Raw genomic sequence first — 20405 nt, 5'->3', positions numbered from 1 at the left:
GATAACAGTGTATTGAGCCTTCCACCTTGGCACCAGAGGCCTCTCAAGCCAATCTTTCACCTAGACTTTTACCCCTGGATAAAAAGTACACAGCAGTATCCAGATGTATAGGTAACTTTTGTTCAGAAATATTCAAAAAGTAGGTAACCTTTTTCCTGCTCTTTTGGCGATGGTTGCCATGGTGTTACCCAGGGCGAGCCTCTGCTGCTGATTTATCATCTCTCCCACTATTTTGTTGTCTACTTTAATCCTCAACACTACTTGGTTAGGCCTACCCTACATCATCTTAAGAGGGGAATAACCAGTTCTTTAGTGGGGGCAGATCTGATTCTGAGCAGAGCAATGGGTAGGACTTGTGGCCATTTTAGGTGAGTCTTCTGACTCGTGCTCAGCTTTTCTTAAGCTCTGAGGTCTGTGTGCAAAGTACAATTTCCATCTGATCTTAAGACAGTTGGCTAACTCTTTTATCTCTGCAGCAAAGGCTGGTCCATTGTCTGACCAAATTCGCACTAGTAGGCCATGTCTTGGAATTCTGTCTCTCAGTAGTGCTCTGGCAACTTCACACTCATTCCCAGTGGGGTAGGCCTCCACACACCCTGTGTATGTGCTGACAAAAAACAGGAGTGGTTCTGCTTCTATAGTCTGTTGGGTTACCACTGCATATCCAGCATAGCATATGCCTTTTTCCATGAAGCTGCTACCATCTGTGTACTATTCGACATCAGGAGCTTTAAGAGGTGTGTCCCGTAGATTAGGATGGCTGCTAAAGGCTTCATCCATCACCTCACAGCATTATCGTCAGGGGTTCCAGTTCTAGTGGACAACAGAGTTGCTGGATGTAGAGTGGTGCATACTTTCAACTTCAGTCTTGGGTTTTCTCATAGGAAGCCTTATTACTTGGTCATGTGAGCATTTGTCATGAGCAGCCATTGTGGGCCTGACCCCTTCTTCCTTCTCTTCCTGTATGAGCAAAGGAACTGAGGGGGCAGTCTCTATTCTAGTGACCATGCTTCCTGCACCTTTTGCATTGGTCTCCATCAAGAGGGCTGTCTTGAGGCCTGCCCTTCTGTACGTATGAAGGAAGTGGGTCTTTTTGGGCGTTATATGGTGGTGGGGGCTGTCTTGATTAAATTGCTGCAGCCAACAAGTCCCCCATTTTTTTCATTGTTTAATAGTCCTTTGTCCCCTGCCATTGTGCGCTATGCATTCTAGCAAAAGCTGCCAGCTCCTGTAACTTTCTTCGGATATCACTAGCTGCCTGTGCCATAAACTATGAGTTAACTATACATTGGTTTTCAGCTTGGGAGAGGTCAAAGGGGGTATACATTCTGTATGCTTCACACAAGCTTTCAAAATAAGCGGCAGGACTTTCATCTGTGCCTTGTGTTACCTCTGCTACTTTAGACAAATTCATAGGTTTCTTCCCAGCTTTTTAAACGCCCTGCATTGTAGCGTTTCTGTGCCCATGCAGACTATTACTTCCACCGTCACGGTTAGCATCCCAGTTCGGGTTAACATCAGAATATATGGCAACTATGTGAGTGGCTGCATTTGCTATATCATGTAGGATTATGGTCTGTCAGGCACTCCCTAAAACTTGTGTCAATACAGCAACATTCTCCACATAAAACACAGAACAGGGCTTATTCTTACTACAAATGCCTGGCCTTCTGCCCAGACATTGAGAACAAATCACTGTTTACACAAATACACTTGGTTTCTCCTTACTAAAAACAATCACACTTTACCCTACTGGCTAACATGGTACCAAACCTTTTTTTTCCCTCAAACATATACAAAAACAGCATGCTGGAGCATACACCAGGGTGTTAGGTTACAAGCTCTGATGCTCCAACTACCACACAGCTTACCACCAGCACTGAGCCACCAATTACCACACAGCTTCCCACCAGCACTGAGCCACCATCTACCACTGAGTCTCCACCTACCACACAGCTTCCCACCAGCACTGAGCCTCCATTTACCACACAGCTTCCCACCAGCACTGAGCCTCCATTTACCACACAGCTTCCCACCAGCACTGAGCCTCCATTTACCACACAGCTTCCCACCAGCACTGAGCCTCCATTTACCACACAGCCTACCACCAGCACTGAGCCTTACTGTTTATGTATTAGATTGTTTAGTAATAGAAATGAGCGAACGTACTCGGTAAGGGCGATTTCGCAATCGAGCACCACGATTTTCGAATACTTCATTACTACGGGTGAAAAGTACTCGGGTGCGCCGGAGGGCAGGGGGGGGGGAGGCGCGGCGGAGCGGGGGGGTAGCAGCGGGGAACAGGGGGGAGCCCTCTCTCTCTCCTTCTCCCCCCCTACTCCCCTCTGCAACCCCCCGCTCACCCCCGGCGCACCCGAGTACTTTTCACCCGAGTAGTGAAGTACTTGAAAATCGCGGTGCTCGATTGCGAAATCGCCCTTACCGAGTACGTTCGCTCATCTCTATTTAGTAACATTTTAGCTTCTATATGATGTTGAATTTTAATGTTTGGTATATCAAGGGCTAAAGGGGTTCTGTCAGCAAAATAAAAAAATTATACTCACCTGCATCCCTATACAGTCTAACCTGTGGAAAGAAAAGAGTTTAAAAAAAAACCAAAGTAAACTTACCTAATCCCATTGTATTTCTTCCCTCCATTGTTTAGCTGTCGCGTGAGGGGTCATCTCCCAGCGGCTCCTGCGTGCTGACGCCAACCTGGCCACGTCTAACCTCTGACGTCCTTGGAGACTTGACGGCGAGGGCACAAGCGCGCCAGGAAGTGAGACGCATGCGCACTCTCCATCAACTCACCTAAGGACTCCAGAGGTTAGATGCCGCCAGGCCAATCAGTGGGCGAGGTGTCACTTGTGACACGTCGATCACTGACCCGAGCGGGAGTACCTGCAATCCGGCAGTGGTCGGAGCAGTGGCAGAAGCTGGAACTTTACACTACGATAGAAAGGCTGTCAGAGGGACATCAGGAGTGCAGTAGGTTCGTGGTGAACAGCCCGGTAAGGCACAGGTGAGTATAATTTTTTTAATTTTTTTTGCTGACAGCACCCCTTTAACCCCTTCATGACATGGCCTATTTTGGGCTTAAGGACGCAACAATTTTTGGCGGATTTTCTTCTCCATTTATCAAAAGTCGTAACTTTTTTATTTTACCGTCGACGCGGCCGTATGAGGGCTTGTTTTTTGCGTGGCGAACTGTAGTTTTTATCGGCGCCACTTTTGGGTACATAGATTATATTGTAAAACTTTTTTTTTTAATGATAGCAGGGAGAGAAAACGCATCAATTCTGCCATAGATTTTTTTATTTTTTTTACAGCGTTAATCATGCAGCATAAATGAGACATTCCATTTTTTCTGCGGACCGGTATGGTTACAACGATACCAAAATTCTTAATTTTTTTTTAGGTTTTCCCACTTTTCTGCAATAAAAACCCTTTTTCTTGGAAATCTTTTTTTTTTTTTCTAAATTGCTGCATTCAAAGTCCTGTAACTTTTTTATTTTTTGATGTACGGAGCTCTGTGAGGGCTTATTTTTTGCAAGACGAGCTGTAGATTTTATTGGTACCATTTTGGGGTACACACGGCTTTTTTGATCACTTTTATTGTGTTTTTAGTGAGGCAAAATGCTAAAAATTTGCATTTTGCCTCAGTTTTTTAGCGTTTTTTTAAGCGTTTTTTTTCCGTGCACAATCAAAAGCATGTGCAACTTATTGTATGCATCGTTACGGACGCGCCAATACCAAATGTGGGATTTTATTTTTTTTTACCTTTTTTTATGCTAATCTGAGAAAAAGCATAAAAAATGGTTTTTTTACTCTTTTTTTTACATTTTTTTTTAAATTCTTTTTTTAATCTTTGTTTTTTTTACACTGTTTGTGTCCCTCTGAGGGACTTTAACCACTGCCCTGATGATCGCTGTCATAAGGCATGGCAGATCTACTGCTCTGCCATGCCTTATCGCTTGTACAGCGATTATAGGCATAGGCAATACAGGACGCCAGTGTCTGGCGTCCTGTTGCCATGGTGACAGGCCGGGCTCTTGCGATGACATCGCGAGTTCCGGCCGGAGACACAGAGGGAGACGCCCTCCCTCTGTGAACTCTTTCCCTGCCGCGATCTACTTAGATCGCGGCAGGGAAGGGGTTAACAGCGGGGGGCGCATCTCCCATGCCCCCCCGCTGTTGCAGCGGGACGCCGGCTGTGACTGACAGCCGGCTCCCGCTGCGGGATAGTGCGGGATCATATGTGATCCCGCGCTATCTCCAGGACGTAAGTTTACGTCCTGTTGCGGGAAGTACCAGGCTGCCAGGACGTAAACTTACGCCCTGCATCGGGAAGGGGTTAATGTCTAGTTTAGCAAGGGTTAATGTTTTTGTATGGAGTCATAGGTCAATGTTTTGTTTTTAATGTGTATCAAATGTAGGATAAAATCAGAACATGCCTGTGTACTTTTAGCATTATTGATGACAGAATAATGACTTTTTAGTTTATCCACCGTTTAAATGCTGGAATTTTTCTCACTGCTGCTGTTTCATCATCAGTTGTGGATGGGAACTCACCCCAAAGGTGATGCTTTGATCACAGACAACCGCATTAATCAGAAGACATTGGGACAATGGATTGCCGCCCATCCAGATTGTCTGGGGTCGAAGGTCCGAGAAGATTTTCAAGATCAGCTGCCCTTTCTGTTTAAAGTTCTATCTGTGAGGCTTGCATTGTCTATCCAAGCTCATCCCGACAAGGTAAAAGGAATCGATTTTAATAAGACTGAGGCTACAAACACTTGATATTGGCTTCTCTATCTGTCACAGGACAGTGATGCATCTTAATGCAATCCTATGGACTGCAGCTTTTATGTAACAGTTGATATTCCAGATGTGCAATAGACGGTCTGTATGTCTTCAGCCAACAGTGTTCAGTTGTACTGTGTAAGGTCACTTTCAGGCAGCAGTATAATAAATAGCATTTTGCATCAGTAAGTCAGAACCAGGAGTGGGTCCAAGACATGGGAATCTTTGTTATACTTCCTCTATATAAGTTCCACTACTGGTTTTGGCTTACAACTAATGACCAAAATACTGCTGTGTGAAAGTGGCCTAAGGGTAGTTCAAAGGGGTTGTGCCAAGTTATATTGTTATTGTTACCCCCTATCCACAGGACAGGGGATAACTTTATGATTGGTTGGGTCTGACTACTGGGACCCCTACCAATCCTGAGAACAGGCGTAGGTCCCTGTATGAATGGAGCAGAGGTCACACATGTGTACTGCCACTCCCTTCATTTTAATGGGAGCACTGAAAATTGCTGACTTCTTTCCATGCTCCGATTGAAATGAATGGAGCTTCAGTGGCATGATTAACCTCCATGGCATTCATGTGAGTACCTACGGTACCCCCATTCTCTGTATGGTCCCAGCTGTCAGAAACCCACAATCATAGTTAATCCCCTACCCTGCAGATAGGGAATAACGTTATATCATTTGGCACAACCTGCTTAAAGGAACACTAAAACTCAAAGTGAATGGGTCTAAACTGCAATACTGGGCCCAGCTCTTGGATAAGGGTCGTGCTTTACGTGGAAATAAAGAGATACCCTTTTTTCAAATCCCAGACATTTCATTTAAACAGAATACCAAAATGCCCTTGCTACAGGTCTGAAGCTTAAAGAGACTCTGTCACCATATTTTTGCATCCCTGAGGGCAGCACAAAGTAGTGCGTGTCACACTAATTACAGTAATGTCTGCTGTGTGGATCTGTGCAGCAGTTTCTGAGAAACTTGCCTTTTATCAGTAGCAGCACATGCACAGAGGACTATCTAAAGTAGTCCTGGATAATCATAAGCAGCAGACTAGCCACACCTACCCCACCCTTCTGCCATTGATGGACAGCTCTTTGCTTATTACTGTTCATAGAGCTAGAGCTGCCAATCATTGGCTGGAGGGCAGGGTGGGTGTGGTTATCCTGCAGCTCATGAATATGCAGTATAATATGCAATATAATAGTTCTGTGTCTGGCTGCTAGTAATAAAATGCAAGTTTCTCCCAAACTACTGCACATATACACTAAGCAGACCTATCACTATTACCAGTGTGACCGACACAACTTTATGGTGCTCTCAGTGAGGGTTTCAAAAAGATGATGACAGAAATTCTTCTAACAACATTTCTCGCTCGTGTCATTGGGGTACACAGCAAAGACCGTGGGATATAGCTTCTGCCACTAGGAGGCGACACTAAGCACAAAAAAGTTAGCTCCGCCCTCTGGCTATATCCCTCCTGCCGACAGCAGGCTAATTAGTTTTTAGCTTAGTGTCTCGTAGGAGGACGGTCGTGCCCATTAGGGTAGCTTTAATGGCCAGGGTTAGACGGAGAGGCAAGACGCTCCCCATCAAACCCGAACGAAGAGGAGGGCGAACAACCTCGGGTTTGTCCAGGTTGCTTCTTGCCCGGCCCGCCTCAGAGGAAAAGGTGGCACATCCGGATCATATATATATGCATATGGCCCGCCAGCGAGAGCCCCCCCCATGTTTGGTGCAGAGGTCCGCATCCCCTTCCCATGGGCAGGTAATGTTATAGGGGTAGGCTGCTGGAACTGGGGAGCCGCTTTTTCTTCCAGCAAGGACGCAGGAGGTGAGTATGCGCTGGCGACCCCCCCCCCCCTCCCCCCTTCCTGGCTCTCCCAGTATGTCGCTTTTTGCACGCGTACCTTGTGGGCTGCAGCGAGGCGCAGGGATAGGCGCAGGCAGACAGGCTCCTTTTCGTCGGGAGTAGTATATGGTATGTATGGCTGCGGCAGCGGAGGGCATTATTCGCTGGGGAATTCCTGCATTCGGCTCCCCTTGAGCTTGCAGGCGGGGTGGGGGTGGGCAGGTGAGTTCACCGTGGAGGTATGGGCTCACCTGATATTCAGGGCGCTGGTTCCAGGCACAAGCCGGCGGGGGGGCGTGGCCTCGCGGGCATGGTACTTCAGGGCAACGACTTTCAGTATGCCCTGGTCTTCCAGCTCCCTACAGGGGCTCCCAGCAGGAGTTCCTGCGATGTGGGGGCTCAATGGAGGGGGCTGCACTGCCGGAATCGGAGGGGGCGTGGCCTTGCCGTGTGGCCAGGCCCCCGTGTGACGCGGGGCATGGCTTCGCGGCAATACCTCGGTGGGTGGGTGTGGCCACGCCCCCCCTCATTGACTCCATGCAGGGGTGTGGCCTCATCGGCAATGCACGCCGCCCTGCCCCTCCTCCTTCCTCCCTCAGCACAGGTGAAGGGGGATGACATCAGAGAAGCAGCCTATTGCTGACAGCGCGCCAGGACTTAAAAACCGCCCTGCTGCTCCACTCCTTGCTGCCCTTTTCTGCTCAGCTTATACGCTGTACAGCTCAAGCTCCAGGAAAGAAAGCCCTTCAGCCCCTGCAGTCTCCCGACCCAGCGGCTCCCCGGACCTCTTCGGACCTCGGCAAGGACCTGGATAAGCTCTGCCTGGCGGCTAGCTCCCCTCTTTCGCTGCGTATCCCTCCTGCCGGCGGTTGGCATAGCAGAGGATAGCTCGCAGTTTTCTTTGCCGGTGAAATCCCAGCACCATGTCCGACCCCAGAGCCCTGGAGGCTGGACTAGGGACAGCAAGAGTAACGCACTTTGCTTGCTCACGCTGTAACCTAAAGTTCGCATGCGGACAGGCTGAGCCCTTTTGTAGAGATTGTTCACCTGCGAAACAGGCGGCTGTGCAGGGCACCCATCCCCCGTTCAGCCCCCAGCTATAGCCGAGCCGGAGTGGGCCCGCTCCTTGTCACTGGCGGTGTCTGACCTCTCTCGGGCATGTGGCGCAATTTTGGAAAAATTAGCGCAGGACGCCTCCAGTTCACGTGAGGAGCGTGGCTGTAGACGAAAACGGGTCAGGCCTTCGGACTCCCGGCGGCCCTCCCGGTCACCATCCTCATCGTCACTTTTGCGCTCTTCTGGTACTAGGTTGCGGCGCTTGTTGGCAGAAGAAGATGGTTCGGAGGAGGAATGGTCTGAATCCTCCTCAGACTCTGTCGTGGAGGAGGATCAGGTCCCCAAATTTTCGGCAATGGTGGTGAGCTTAGTGGTTGCGGTGCGTGACACTTTTCAGCTCACTGAACAGGAACCACAGGCATCTGGGATATCATTTTCTTTCAGGCAGCCTAGACGCTCTCCGAAAACCTTTCCTCCTCATGAGGACTTTGACAAGGTCCTATCTAAGGAGTGGAAGGCACAGAATAAGCGTCTTTCCAAGATGGGTTACTTGGACAGGAAATACCCCTTCCCGCAGGACTTAGTGGAGAAGTGGTCGGTCCCACCGCTAGTGGATCCACCCATTTCGCGCCTGGCTAAGCATACCGTGCTACCCACGGCAGAGTCCTCCTCCCTCAGTGATCCCAAGGATCGAGGAGTCGAGGCCTTGGCAAAGACCGTTTTTGAGGCGGCAGGGTCAGCTTTTAGGCCTGTGTTTGCCTCGTCCTGGGTCAGTAAGGCTGTTACTGACTGGGCAAAGCGGTTACGGGAAGGAATCCTCATAAGGTGGTGTTGCGACCGGTGCGGTCTTTTCTAAATTTTATCAAATACATACGTTCGCGTCAGCCGACGCTTCGCTGGGTCGAAAGGTTTTACAGACGGCTGTAAACTGACCGCATGCGTGTTGATTTATTTGTACCCACCCTTGGGGACGACTGTGTACCCCAATGACACGAGCGAGAAAAGAGGATTTTTTACTCCCCGTAAAATCTCTTTCTCGTCTCGTCATTGGGGGACACAGCACCCGCCCCTCTTTCTTTCTATGACACGGTTGGTGGTCCTGGTCGGACTCCGGATTCTGTAAGTTGCACATGGTGCTGCGTGTTTTTCATTCATATGACTAACATTTGTTGTCTCTCTGTTCCTGCATGGCTATTCCAACTGCTGGCATGACAAACTAATTAGCCTGCTGTCGGCAGGAGGGATATAGCCAGAGGGCGGAGCTAACTTTTTTGTGCTTAGTGTCGCCTCCTAGTGGCAGAAGCTATATCCCATGGTCTTTGCTGTGTCCCCCAATGACGAGACGAGAAAGATTTTACGGTGAGTAACATATAGTATGTAAGGCCGAATGAAGACATTGTCCATCTAGTCCAGCCTGTCTATCCTACTGTGTTGATCCAGAGGAAGGCAAAAAACCCCAAGGCCAGAAGTCAATTAGCCCTTTTGGGGAAAAAATTCCTTCCCGACTCCCTAATGGCAATCAGACTGTTCCCTGGATCAACCCCTAATAGTTCCTACCTGCCTATATTCCTCTTTTCCTGTATTGATTTCTGAAAGACACACAGGGACATTTATTAAATGCTTTACGCCTTCATTATCTAATATAAACATCATCTCATCATGTTTTTTCTCATTTTCATTCTTCTCTCTATTATTTCTTGTTCTAACACCTCACTCATGTCTTCTTTCTCTCTCCTCTAACTTTATACCTAGGCACTGGCCAAGAAGCTGCATGCTCAGTTTCCTCAGCATTATCCTGATGACAACCACAAGCCAGAGATGGCCATTGCTCTCACTCCTTTCCGGGGTCTCTGTGGATTCAGACCTATATCTGAGATTGTAGGATTCTTGCAGGGTATGCACCATTACACTTTGATCATACATGGGGGGGGGGGGGGGGGCCTAATAAAGATTTACATATGCAGGGATTACAGATATGTTAAAATATATTTGTACTCAGTTGTGCTAGTTACTTTTGCATTAGTGGCACAGAAGCTGATGGTCACTTTAGTATTAAAAGACCAATCTGACCAATCTTGTCAGTTTATGAGAAGCTAATTAAAAACTGACAACTAATAAGTCTGCACTTCCTGTTGTCACCTTTGTAAAAGTAGCCACTGTAACTAATTAGCAAAATGTGTTAAAAGTTAAGAAGGGATTAAAAATGCTTGGTTATTGCTACAGTTTATCTTCTGACTGATTTCCTAATACATGGCACGGTTTTTAGATCTTGGTTATATATCCTCTTTAAAGGGGTATTACCACCTCAAACATTTTTTGACACATCCACAAGATATGCCATAAATGTCTGACAGATACAGGCCCCACCTCTGGGATGTGCTCCTATCTCCGGCAAAAGGGTCTCCCCATTCCAGTCCCGCAAGCATGCTCAGCTATCCTCACCTCCCATGGAAATGAATAAAGAGAGTCATGGTGGCCACCTCACCAAATGGGATGGGTGTTTGGTCGTCTGCTCTGGAGACAAGTGCACACCCATATCTATTAGACATTTATGGCATATCCTGTTATGATAAAAATGTCTCAGGTAGGAATACCCCTTTAAATGAACATTTACCATTCTATTTAAGTACTCCAAGTGTGAAGAGAAAAGGGATAGAACATGAAGAATTCCACAAACTGCAGCCAATGCCGTGTAAAGAAACCTAGTGCCATAAATGAAACATCTTCACACTTAGGCACTACATGAAAACTACATTTTCATATTAAAAGAGACAATACTCAGTATTTGCCATTGTTTTGTAGGCATTCCAGAGTTTCGTGCACTTATTGGTCAGGATGCTGCACAACAGCTGGAGGACAGTGCAGAAGATCCCAGTAAGGAGGCGGAGCAACGGAAGGCACTGCAGCGATGCTTCACCTGCATGATGCAGAGCGGCAAGAAGGAGTTTGCAGAACAACTTAACTTGCTGGTGCAGCGTGTAACACAGCAAGGTACATAAATATAGCGAGGGACAAATATAAGCAAATAAGGCAGACTTTATTCCAGAATGCTGTTCAGTAGCAAAAGTTTCCTAGTCTTAACATTTACCATCTGATCTAACCAAGAGATATTCCATCACCAATGTATACCATATGGCTCTTTCTCTGGATTCCAGCATAGGAAAGAATTTCTTCTGCATGATTCTGGACTTGGGTCCAAGTATTTGGGCAGTGACATAATTATCATAATTTAGCCTCTGTACAACACCACAATGGATCTGAAACAAAGCCATCATGATGTGATTGAAGAGTAGACTTTTGTCTTTAGTCTATGTCGTTTAACAAACCTCTTACTTTAAAAGTGTTCAGTATTTACAACCATTTATTACATAGTTCCTCCATTTTCACAGGCTCAAAAGGAACTGGGCAAATGACTTATAAGCAGTTTCATGGTCCATAGAATCATAGAATGGTCATCCAACCCCCTGCTCAGTGCAGGATTCACTAAATCATCCCAAACAGATGTCTATCCAGTCTATGTTTGAAGACATCCAGTGAAGAAAAACTCACCACCTCCCGTGGCAACCTGTTCCACTCATTGATCACCCTCATTGTCAAAACATTTTTTCTAATATCTAATTTGTGTCTCCGGTGCGTCCTGTTCCCTTATTATTTCATAACAACCTAAGGAGATAAAAGGTCTGGAGATTATTCCAGGTGTTAACATTTCCATTTGGTAGCTGTTCATGGCAACTCTCAATATGTGGTTCAATGCAAGTGAAGGACACCATCATTAGGGTGTAAAATCCCCCACAATAAATCTACCATAGAGTTAGCAGAAACTCTAGACGTGGCCAAATTTGTGAAATAGAGGGAAAGATTAGATGAGCACAGAAGACCACTAAATTGGATGAGCCCGGAATTCTTTCCTGCAGATAGCACTGTGAGGAGCCGTATAAATCTGAATGCACTGATCTTCCCCTTGTGGTGGATTTGGGTAGCCAGAATTTTGTAATGTAACTGGCTGTGTGAAGGGAAGTAGTTATATAAAATTGTGCAGACTATTCTGGCACTATGTGACACACTACTGATGCGGTTTACAGAGGGTTGCTTTGTTGGCAACATTTTTGAGGGGCTGAAGCTGTTGTTATGGGGAGTGGCTTGTACTTTTGGCATGGATTTCACCAAAAAATATATATCATTGTCAGAATTAGAGATGAGCGAGCGTACTCTGTTCGGGTGTTTTTGCACTCGAGCACCGCTTTTTCTGAGTAACTGACTACTCAGACGAAAAGATTCGGGGGGTGACGAGGGTGAGTGGGGGGTTGCAGAGAGGAGTGGGGGGGGGGAGAGAGAGCTCCCCCCTGTTCCCCACTGCTACCCCCCCCCCTCCCCCGCTCCACCACGCTGTCCGCCCGGCGCCCCCCGAATCTTTTCGTCAGAGTAGTCAGTTACTCGGAAAAAGCGGTGCTCGAGTGCAAAAACACCCGAACCGAGTACGCTCGCTCATCTCTAGTCAGAACGCTTTAGGCCCTTTGTGTATACAGATAATCTCCTACTTATGAACTGGTTGCGTTTTAGAAAGCTGCTCGTAAACGCATTTGTTCGTATGTCTGAACAAATGCTTGTATGGAAGGAGGATCGCGGGTGGATCCCACTCCATACAATGTTGGGTGCCAGCTGTTTCTTACAGCCGATACCCAGCTGCAGCAGCTCCGACAATCTGGTACTGTTAATGGTTTAAATGGCGCTTTCAGAATCGTGGGATGCCATGCAGTTGCCACAGTAGCTGGGGGCCTTCTGAAAGGCCCCCTGTGGTTTCCATGGTAGCCAGGGGCCTTCTGAAAGTCCCCAGATGGTTGCCACGGCAGCCGGGGGCCTACTTAAAGGCCCCAGGGCTGCCTATGCAGAGTGCCTATCAAGCTTTGCCTATTGCACGGCTTGATAGAATGCCCGCTGATCGCTGCACAGTATGATGTAATGCTATGGCAATACATCATACTGCAGGACAGGCTTGTTCGTATCTAGCGAAGTTCGTAACTGGAACGTTCACAAAAAGAGGAGTATCTGTATATCACTTGTTGCATTCTGTCACATTATATCATAATTGACTATTTCTTACATAACATATTTCAGTTCAAAAAGCAGAAGATGTGTCGTACTGTATCGGAGACCTGCTCCTCACACTGCACTCCCAGTTCCCTGGAGATATCGGTTGTTTTGCTATTTATTTTCTCAATGTGGTGAATCTTCAGCCTGGAGAAGCCATGTATCTTGGAGCCAATGAACCCCATGCATATCTGGAGGGTGGTGAGTAACTGTACAATATTTCCAACACTCAAGAAAAACACCCAAAACTTTACATCATGGAAAGCAATCTTGGAACATATGAATATTTTTTTCATCTACAGTTTGTTCTTTAGTGCTGTTCCTAGAAAGTTGACAGGTAAGGTAAAGGCCCCTGGTGCAAGCACTGAGTCATGACCGACTCCTCAAGTGATGTCACATTGTGATGTTTTTTTGGCAGACTGTTTTTGCTAAATTTGTCAGAATGTGGCACCGTGAATAACAGATTTGCTTGGTAGGCATGTTAGACAAATTTCTCTTTTTTTTTATGTCATTTTCTGGTTGGACCACAACATTTTGCACAATGAAAGCACAGAGATATGTCTCCTTTAGCCAAGTCCCTTTATTTCAATAGAACTGTAATTGCATACCCTCAAAGCTTTTGTCCGTTATTTTGCAAATTGCGCATGCTTCCAAACAAATGGAAATCTAATTATAGTCTAGGGCGCATCTCTGTGATTAAATGGGTTATCCGGAGACTTTTGTCTTTTCAAAACCCTGGTCAGCCTGCAGTATTAACTTAAAAGTTAAGTCACTCACCCCATCTGCAGTCTCCCACCGCTTCTGCCCTGCCAGTGCCCACATCCAGCTGGTCTTCACTTTCAGATGCAGCATGATGATGTCATGACACCAGTGCCTGCGACTACTACAGCTAATCACGGACTGAAGTGAACCAGTGATTTGCTGCAGAGCTCACATGGCTGTTGGGTCAGTGACTTCATCACTGGCTTCCTGCACTCAGAAGTGAGGACCAGCAGAGATCGGGCGCCAACAGAACAGGAGCAGTGAAGTTTGAATTTTATGTTACTACTGCCGGCTGAGTAGGGTTTTGGGGAAAAAAAAAACATTTCTGGATAAACTGTTTAAAATGACCTTCTTACCCAAGTTGCTTTTTTACTTTGAAACTCTTCCCATTAGGGTTCCACTGTCGGAGATAAAATCCTTACAAACATACTCAATTTTACATGGGATCATAGATGCCATAAGATGCCTAGATCGGTTATGCTTTATTGGCAGGACCAAATAAACATTAGTATTACCAAAGCAAGTGGAGAATACTGATTTGAGGGTTTAGCGATAGGATCACATCAAGCATAGGAGGTATAGGCATCCATGACATATCATGCTCCTCTCAGTCTATGGCAGGCACTATATTGTGCTGCTGCAGCTGCTTGGTTTTCCTCTTCCACAGAGCTGAAGTCTGGGAAGAGTCTTTTGAAGCGAGCGTCTCTCACAGCTGACTATCTTGGACATCGCAGTAGGAAGTCTGCGTCATCCTCCATGGCCACTTGGTCGTTAACACAGTCTGCTCTCCCTGGGCTTGCAATTCTGTTTGACGCCCTGATTCCGATGGCTTCTTCTGTGTTCTCTTAGTCCATACCTACTCAGAGTCTATAGCTGCCTGGGGTTTGGTAGCATTTCCAGATATGGATCCAGTTTGTAGTCCCTCTGTAGACCCTGGTGTATTGTCTGCTTCTGGGATGTTTTCCATTTCAATTTCTTACACATTCCCTCCATTTACCACACTGAGAGATTCCACCTTTATCAAGTTCATCATTTTGTAATTTCAGTGTTTAGTTTCACTCAGGTCTGCATTCCCAACCTCCTTGCGAAGCTTTGTAGAGCTGGGTGGGACCTCTACTAGGGGCTCCATTTCTGAGATATATCTATAACATATGTTGTCTTCTCAAATAAGTGTTACGACTGTCTGCCACAAACATATGGCTAAATGGGAAGCGGCCTTGGGCAAAATTATCTCTCTAAATCTTTGGCAAATTATGGTGACAAGCTGCCAAGACCTCTACTTGTACAACATGTAAGACAAAATGCTGAACATCATGATAGTAACCCAACAGAACACACTATATCCAATGAGTTGTGTTGGGCGCCACTGGTGTCTGTCATTTGATGGATCCGACACACTGCTATTTTTTGTTCTTCTATTCTATGATGGAACAGAAAATCTGAAATTTTAGACGTAAATCTGAAGAGAGCCTAAGCCATGTCCATGCTATCAGCTCTCCAGGCTGAACTAACATACTGTGTAAATCTGATGTAGGGAGTGCTCTGGATAATAGAAAGGGTCCCAATTCAAGGAACTTTACCATCATAATATCTAAAAGGATATATGAAAAAGCTACCTATAGAACGAAACCTATGATGTCTTTTACCATTTATTTCTATATGACATATGAGATCATCACAAGCTGCCAGAGAGAACTGCAGGGGAAGGACAAATAATAGTGTTATCTGGATAGCTCTAGTCTGAATAAATACATAGTAACATAGGAGGACATTTGTTAAAGATATGGTGTAAAAAAAGTCACAAAGTTTTGCACAAATTCCTACTTGAGCAAAAATTTGCAACTTTTATGGCCTTTGGTGCTGGCCTCAACAATTTCATAAAACATTGTTGGAGCTTGTCAGGAAGAGGTGTGGTTGCCCCAGACCAACTGATTTATGTATAATTTACACTAAAAACTGGTGTAAATTATGGCAGAAATGTACGCCAGTTTGGACCTGGTGTACATTTTCATGTGATTGTTTCCAGCAAGAGAAACCACGTCATCTTGTAGATATGATACCTTATAATGGCTAACAAAAATACATGATGTTATAGCGAGCTTGCAAACCTCTCGGGTTCTTCTTCAGGCTAAAATAGAATGGATCCGAAGAGGCATGAATAATTATACACACTTATAACATACATACTTATGACGAGGCACAGACATGGATGTGATTGGTTTGCACTTTAAAGGAATACTGCAACAGGAATACAAACATTTTTAACTAGGTACCGATAAGGGAGTGAAAGTTTTATGGTCCCTGAATTACTGTTGGGGGGTAGTCAGGCCAGGAATGCTGAAACAGGTACACAAACATTCTTAACTAGACACTGATAAAGGAGTGAAAGTTTATGGTCCCTGAATTACTGTTGGGGGGTCGTCAGGCCAGGAAGGTGCACGGTGGTGCCGAGATGTGCCTAATACATGAAGCCGCGGGAATAACTAAGACCAGTGTTGGAAATGGCGGACAGTTTGTAAGGTTCAAAAAATACATACGTGCATCCAACGCAACCTATTATGCTGCAATATTTACTCAGGGAAGGCAGAAGAAACCCTCATGAAGCAACAGCCAATTTTCATTATCTTAGGGAAAAAATTCCTTCCGGACTTCTCAAAGAATAGCTTCTGAAGTAATCAGGGACTATAACGTAATATTATTCACCTAAAGAAAAGTATCCAGACTCTTCCTGAACTCTTTTAGCAAATTCACCATCACCATGTCCTCAGACAGAGAATTCCATAGAAACCTTTATTCCTCTAGATGTAGAGGACATCCCCTTGTTACAGTCCCAGGTATAAATAGATAATGGTAGAGATCACTATATTCACCTTTTATATAATTACTAGGACACTTCTCTGCTGATTTCATGGATTTTGATATTCTTCCTTGGTATCGTAGTCCTCCCTTTCTATTTATTACATTGGTTGCTTGCCTTTGAAACCACTTTAAAGAGTTGTCAGAGTTATGCAAGGGGCATCTCAACAGGTCCCCATGGTGTAAAATAACAAAGCAGCTGCTGCGGCAAATTACAGTGCTCAGCGATTATCGCTATCGTCTGCAGCCGCTTGTTTGGAGGCAGCTCAGGCTGACTGTAGCCTGTAACAATGACACCAGCAGGGAGACCCTGAGCCTCTGGCAGGGGATGAGCAGGGAGACCCGAGTATCCCCTGCTTTGCTCTACACCACGGAAGACCCGTTGAGATGCCCTTACATAACACGTACAACTCCTTTAAGATCTGATGTCTGTCTTTGCTTTGGTGCTCAAAACAATTAATGCAATGAGATGTAAGCATTTCATGCTTCCTACTGCTTGATCCCACAGAGCCATTATTTTGTTAGGTAGAGTAGAATGTGGTCTTCTTCCATGTCACAGTCAGGGACATGGACAGTTCATTTTCATGGTTCTCACATGCTTTTAACATCTCCTATCCCCACTTCCTCAACTGTGTGCGTGAAATGGGGGTCATAGCATTCACACCTCAATGTAATACCAGGGGAATTATGCTCCAAGACTAAAGGCCCATTTACACGCGATTATCACTCAAAATTCGTTCAAACAATGGCAAATGAGCGATAATCGTTACGTGTAAACACGGCCATCGTGAACTTTTCGTCTGAACGATGATTTTAAGATAAGCTTAAAATTAGAGATGAGCGAACGTACTCGGATAGGCACTACTCGTCCGAGTAATGTGCCTTATCCGAGTACCTCCCCGCTCGTGCTGAAAGGTTCGGGAGCTGCCGCTGCTGACAGGTGAGTCGCAGCGGGGAGCGGGGCAGAGCGGGCGGGAGAGAAGGAGAGAAAGATCTCCCCTCCGTTCCTCCCCGCTCTCCCCTGCAGCTCCCCGCTCCGTGCCGGCACCCGAACCTTTCAGCACGAGCGGGGAGGTACTCGGATAAGGCACATTACTCGGACGAGTAGTGCCTATCCGAGTACGTTCGCTCATCTCTACTTAAAATCCATCGTTCAGCTGGAGAGAGAGATAACACAGACCGCACGCTGTCTTCTCAGTGGGTGCCAGAGATTACATTGTATTCTGCCGACAGCCTGTGCCAGAACAATGCAGGTGTGTGCAGAGCCCAGCCCACATGCCCGACTCTGCAAACAGCCCCCGGAGGCCTTTTTACATTCAGATGAAGGTGATAAAGTGATAATGGACATTAGTGTCCATTAACACTTCATGCAAAATGACTGCTAAAACTGTCAATCTTTCAATTGTTTGAAAGCTTGTCTTGGGGTGTAAACGGGCCTCAAGTTGCAGTGAGACTAGAGATGAAATGATCAAAAACAGGACTGTGTCTGTAGCACTATGAGTTACGAATGGACAATGTCTCAAAGAAGAGTAACAAATGCAAAACTGTTTAGTAAAGAAGTGGTCTGCATGCATACATAAGGGCTTTAAGACACACTGCAACATATGCTGATATATAAAAAATGTTTTTGTATATTTACAGATTGCGTGGAATGTATGGCTTGTTCTGATAACACTGTCCGTGCTGGACTTACCCCTAAGTATATTGATGTGGACACACTGTGTGCAATGCTGACCTACATACCGGCTCCTGCTGCTGACAAGCTGTTTATCCCATCACCCGTTAGTGGAGACTGTTACGCCCTCCTCTATAACCCTCCTGTACCGGATTTCTCAGTCATCAAAATTGAGGTGAATTAACAGCATATTTTGCACTTTATATGATGCATTTTTAGTTTTTCAGTCAAACAACATGATTCAGGTGTCAAATGAAAGGTCTGCATATTTTCCTTATAAATGTTGAATAAATGATCTAGAAATTATATATCCAAAATGTTTCAGTCTTAGATTTTTAAAATGTATTGTACAAAAAGTTGAGCACCATTTTGCACAGAGGACAGTAAATATGTACAGGGTACAGTGCATAAATCATCATTTATTTGGGCTTCTCATACACTGAACGATCACTGCATTAAGAACAGCTGGCACGTGACATCTTGTGATCAGTAACACGGTACAACGTGATAGCCACGTCCCGATCTGCTCTCAGATGATGTACTGACCTCTTTTCTGCAGAGCAGAAGGCAACATTTGGCAGTCATGGGTAAACGTGGTGACTTGAGTGACTTAGACCACAGGTAGATTGTTGGTGCCCGGAGCTGTGGTGCCAGTATTTCTGAAACAGTCGCATTTGTTGGCAGTTGCTGAACCGCGGTATTAAGAGTGTACCAACATTGGTTGAACCACAGTCAGACATCCAACAGAAGATCACACAACAGCAGGCCAAGTGTGGTTAAACCTAGAGGCAAGTGTTGGTTGGCATGTCTGGTGTCTCAGCAATGACATGCCGTAGTGGATCAACTGGCCCAGCAGTACAACAACCCGGACGTTTGACAAATTTCCATAATGGCTATGCGGAATACCTTGTGTTGACTGGGGTTCATAACGGCAGACTGACAAGGTTGCCCCTAACAACTTTGTGTCATCGGCAATAATGCCTTGCATGGGCCCAGGAAAGATATCAGTGGACCTTGGACACATGGCAGAAGGGCAACTGGAGTGACAAGTCCCATTTTCTGCTGAACCATACTGATTGCTTAGTCTGCATTTGGCATAAATAATATGAAGTAATATTCCATGGGTGTACCATTGGAGTTCAGCAGGCCAGTGGTGGTGGTGTCAAGGTCTGGGGAGCGTTTTCCTAGCATGTCCTAGGACCATTGTTCATCACACCACAATCCTTGAATAATGAACACTACAGGAATCTTTTAGCTGACCATCTGCAGTCATATCTTCAGGAAATCTACGATCACCCAAAAAGGTGGACCTTCTTCTAATTGAGTAGGTGTTCTTGATGCAATGCTCGTTCAGTGTATATTTTCAAACACATTACATTCACTCCACAGTAGATCAAACTAAATAATTAACTATTTAGATGTGCATGCAAAACACAGCGCCCCAAAGCTACATGAACAGAGGCTTAAGAGCATTCTAGGCATTGTAGTACTGGCTATTATATACTTTTTGCTAATGACAAATAGCAAGAGGCCTGATGTGATGGTGAAATATATAACTGAAAACACAAGATAGATTTACTAGTAAACCAAAATGTCTCTTTTACTCCTTTTACAGGTTCCATCTTCCACATCCCAGTACCAGGTTTCACCATTAGATTCTGCAAGCATTCTACTGTTCATTCAGGGCCAGGCCTCAACCCAAGGAATCCATGGAGGATTAAGTCTTCATCCAGGCTCAGTTCTTTTCATCTCTGCTAATGAAAGTGTGACGCTTACTGTGGAGCCATCCCACAATCTCCTTCTATTCAGGGCTTGTTGTGTGTTGTAATGCTGGCGAGATCTAAGGCTGTTACATGACTAGTCCTACAATCCTGCTCCAATTCCTACAGCTGCACTACTAAGTTGCAATTTAAAGAAATTTTAGGTATTAAAGAATCAAACCTTTTTTTGAACGCTACACTGGAAGCTGGGTTATCTGTATTAGTTTACCAAATACTTGCTGTTATTTTTGCAGTGTGGGGTGTGAAATAAAAACTAGTTACTATGAAAATCTGACCGTGTTCTGCCCTTTATTGTCCCTCAAAATGTGTGGCATATTTTGCTCAGAAAACAAATGGCCAATAATGGCAGATGGGGTGCGTACTGTAACTTCACCCTGTGGTCACTTTTTCAGTTGCAGTTTATAAAAGCATTAACCCTTTGACCAACTGTCCATATGCCTTTTTACAGCAGTCATTAAGGGGCTATAGTCTAATGCAATTATCATGGAGAGCGGGTGTTGGGCTGTTGGATAACAGTCCGGCCCTTG

At 45.5% G+C, this 20405-nt stretch overlaps 1 protein-coding gene across 2 annotated transcripts in view; it reads left to right on the top strand.

Moving 5' to 3' along the window:
* Positions 1-20147, top strand: part of MPI (mannose phosphate isomerase) — a 29183-nt gene extending 9036 nt beyond the window's left edge. For both annotated transcript variants that reach the window (XM_066592401.1, XM_066592402.1), the window contains exons 3-8: positions 4555-4755; positions 9469-9610; positions 10519-10707; positions 12832-13005; positions 18064-18272; positions 19713-20147. In XM_066592401.1, the coding sequence (XP_066448498.1) occupies positions 4555-4755; positions 9469-9610; positions 10519-10707; positions 12832-13005; positions 18064-18272; positions 19713-19925 (1128 nt within the window). In that variant the 3' untranslated portion in view covers positions 19926-20147. The remainder of the gene's footprint in view (positions 1-4554; positions 4756-9468; positions 9611-10518; positions 10708-12831; positions 13006-18063; positions 18273-19712) is intronic.
* Positions 20148-20405: the final 258 nt, after the last annotated feature.

Source organism: Eleutherodactylus coqui, chromosome 2, assembly GCF_035609145.1.
Source record: "Eleutherodactylus coqui strain aEleCoq1 chromosome 2, aEleCoq1.hap1, whole genome shotgun sequence".
NCBI classification, from domain to species: domain Eukaryota; kingdom Metazoa; phylum Chordata; class Amphibia; order Anura; family Eleutherodactylidae; genus Eleutherodactylus; species Eleutherodactylus coqui.
Note: the sequence above shows the minus strand (reverse complement) of the source record. Positions and strands in the feature narration are given on the sequence as shown.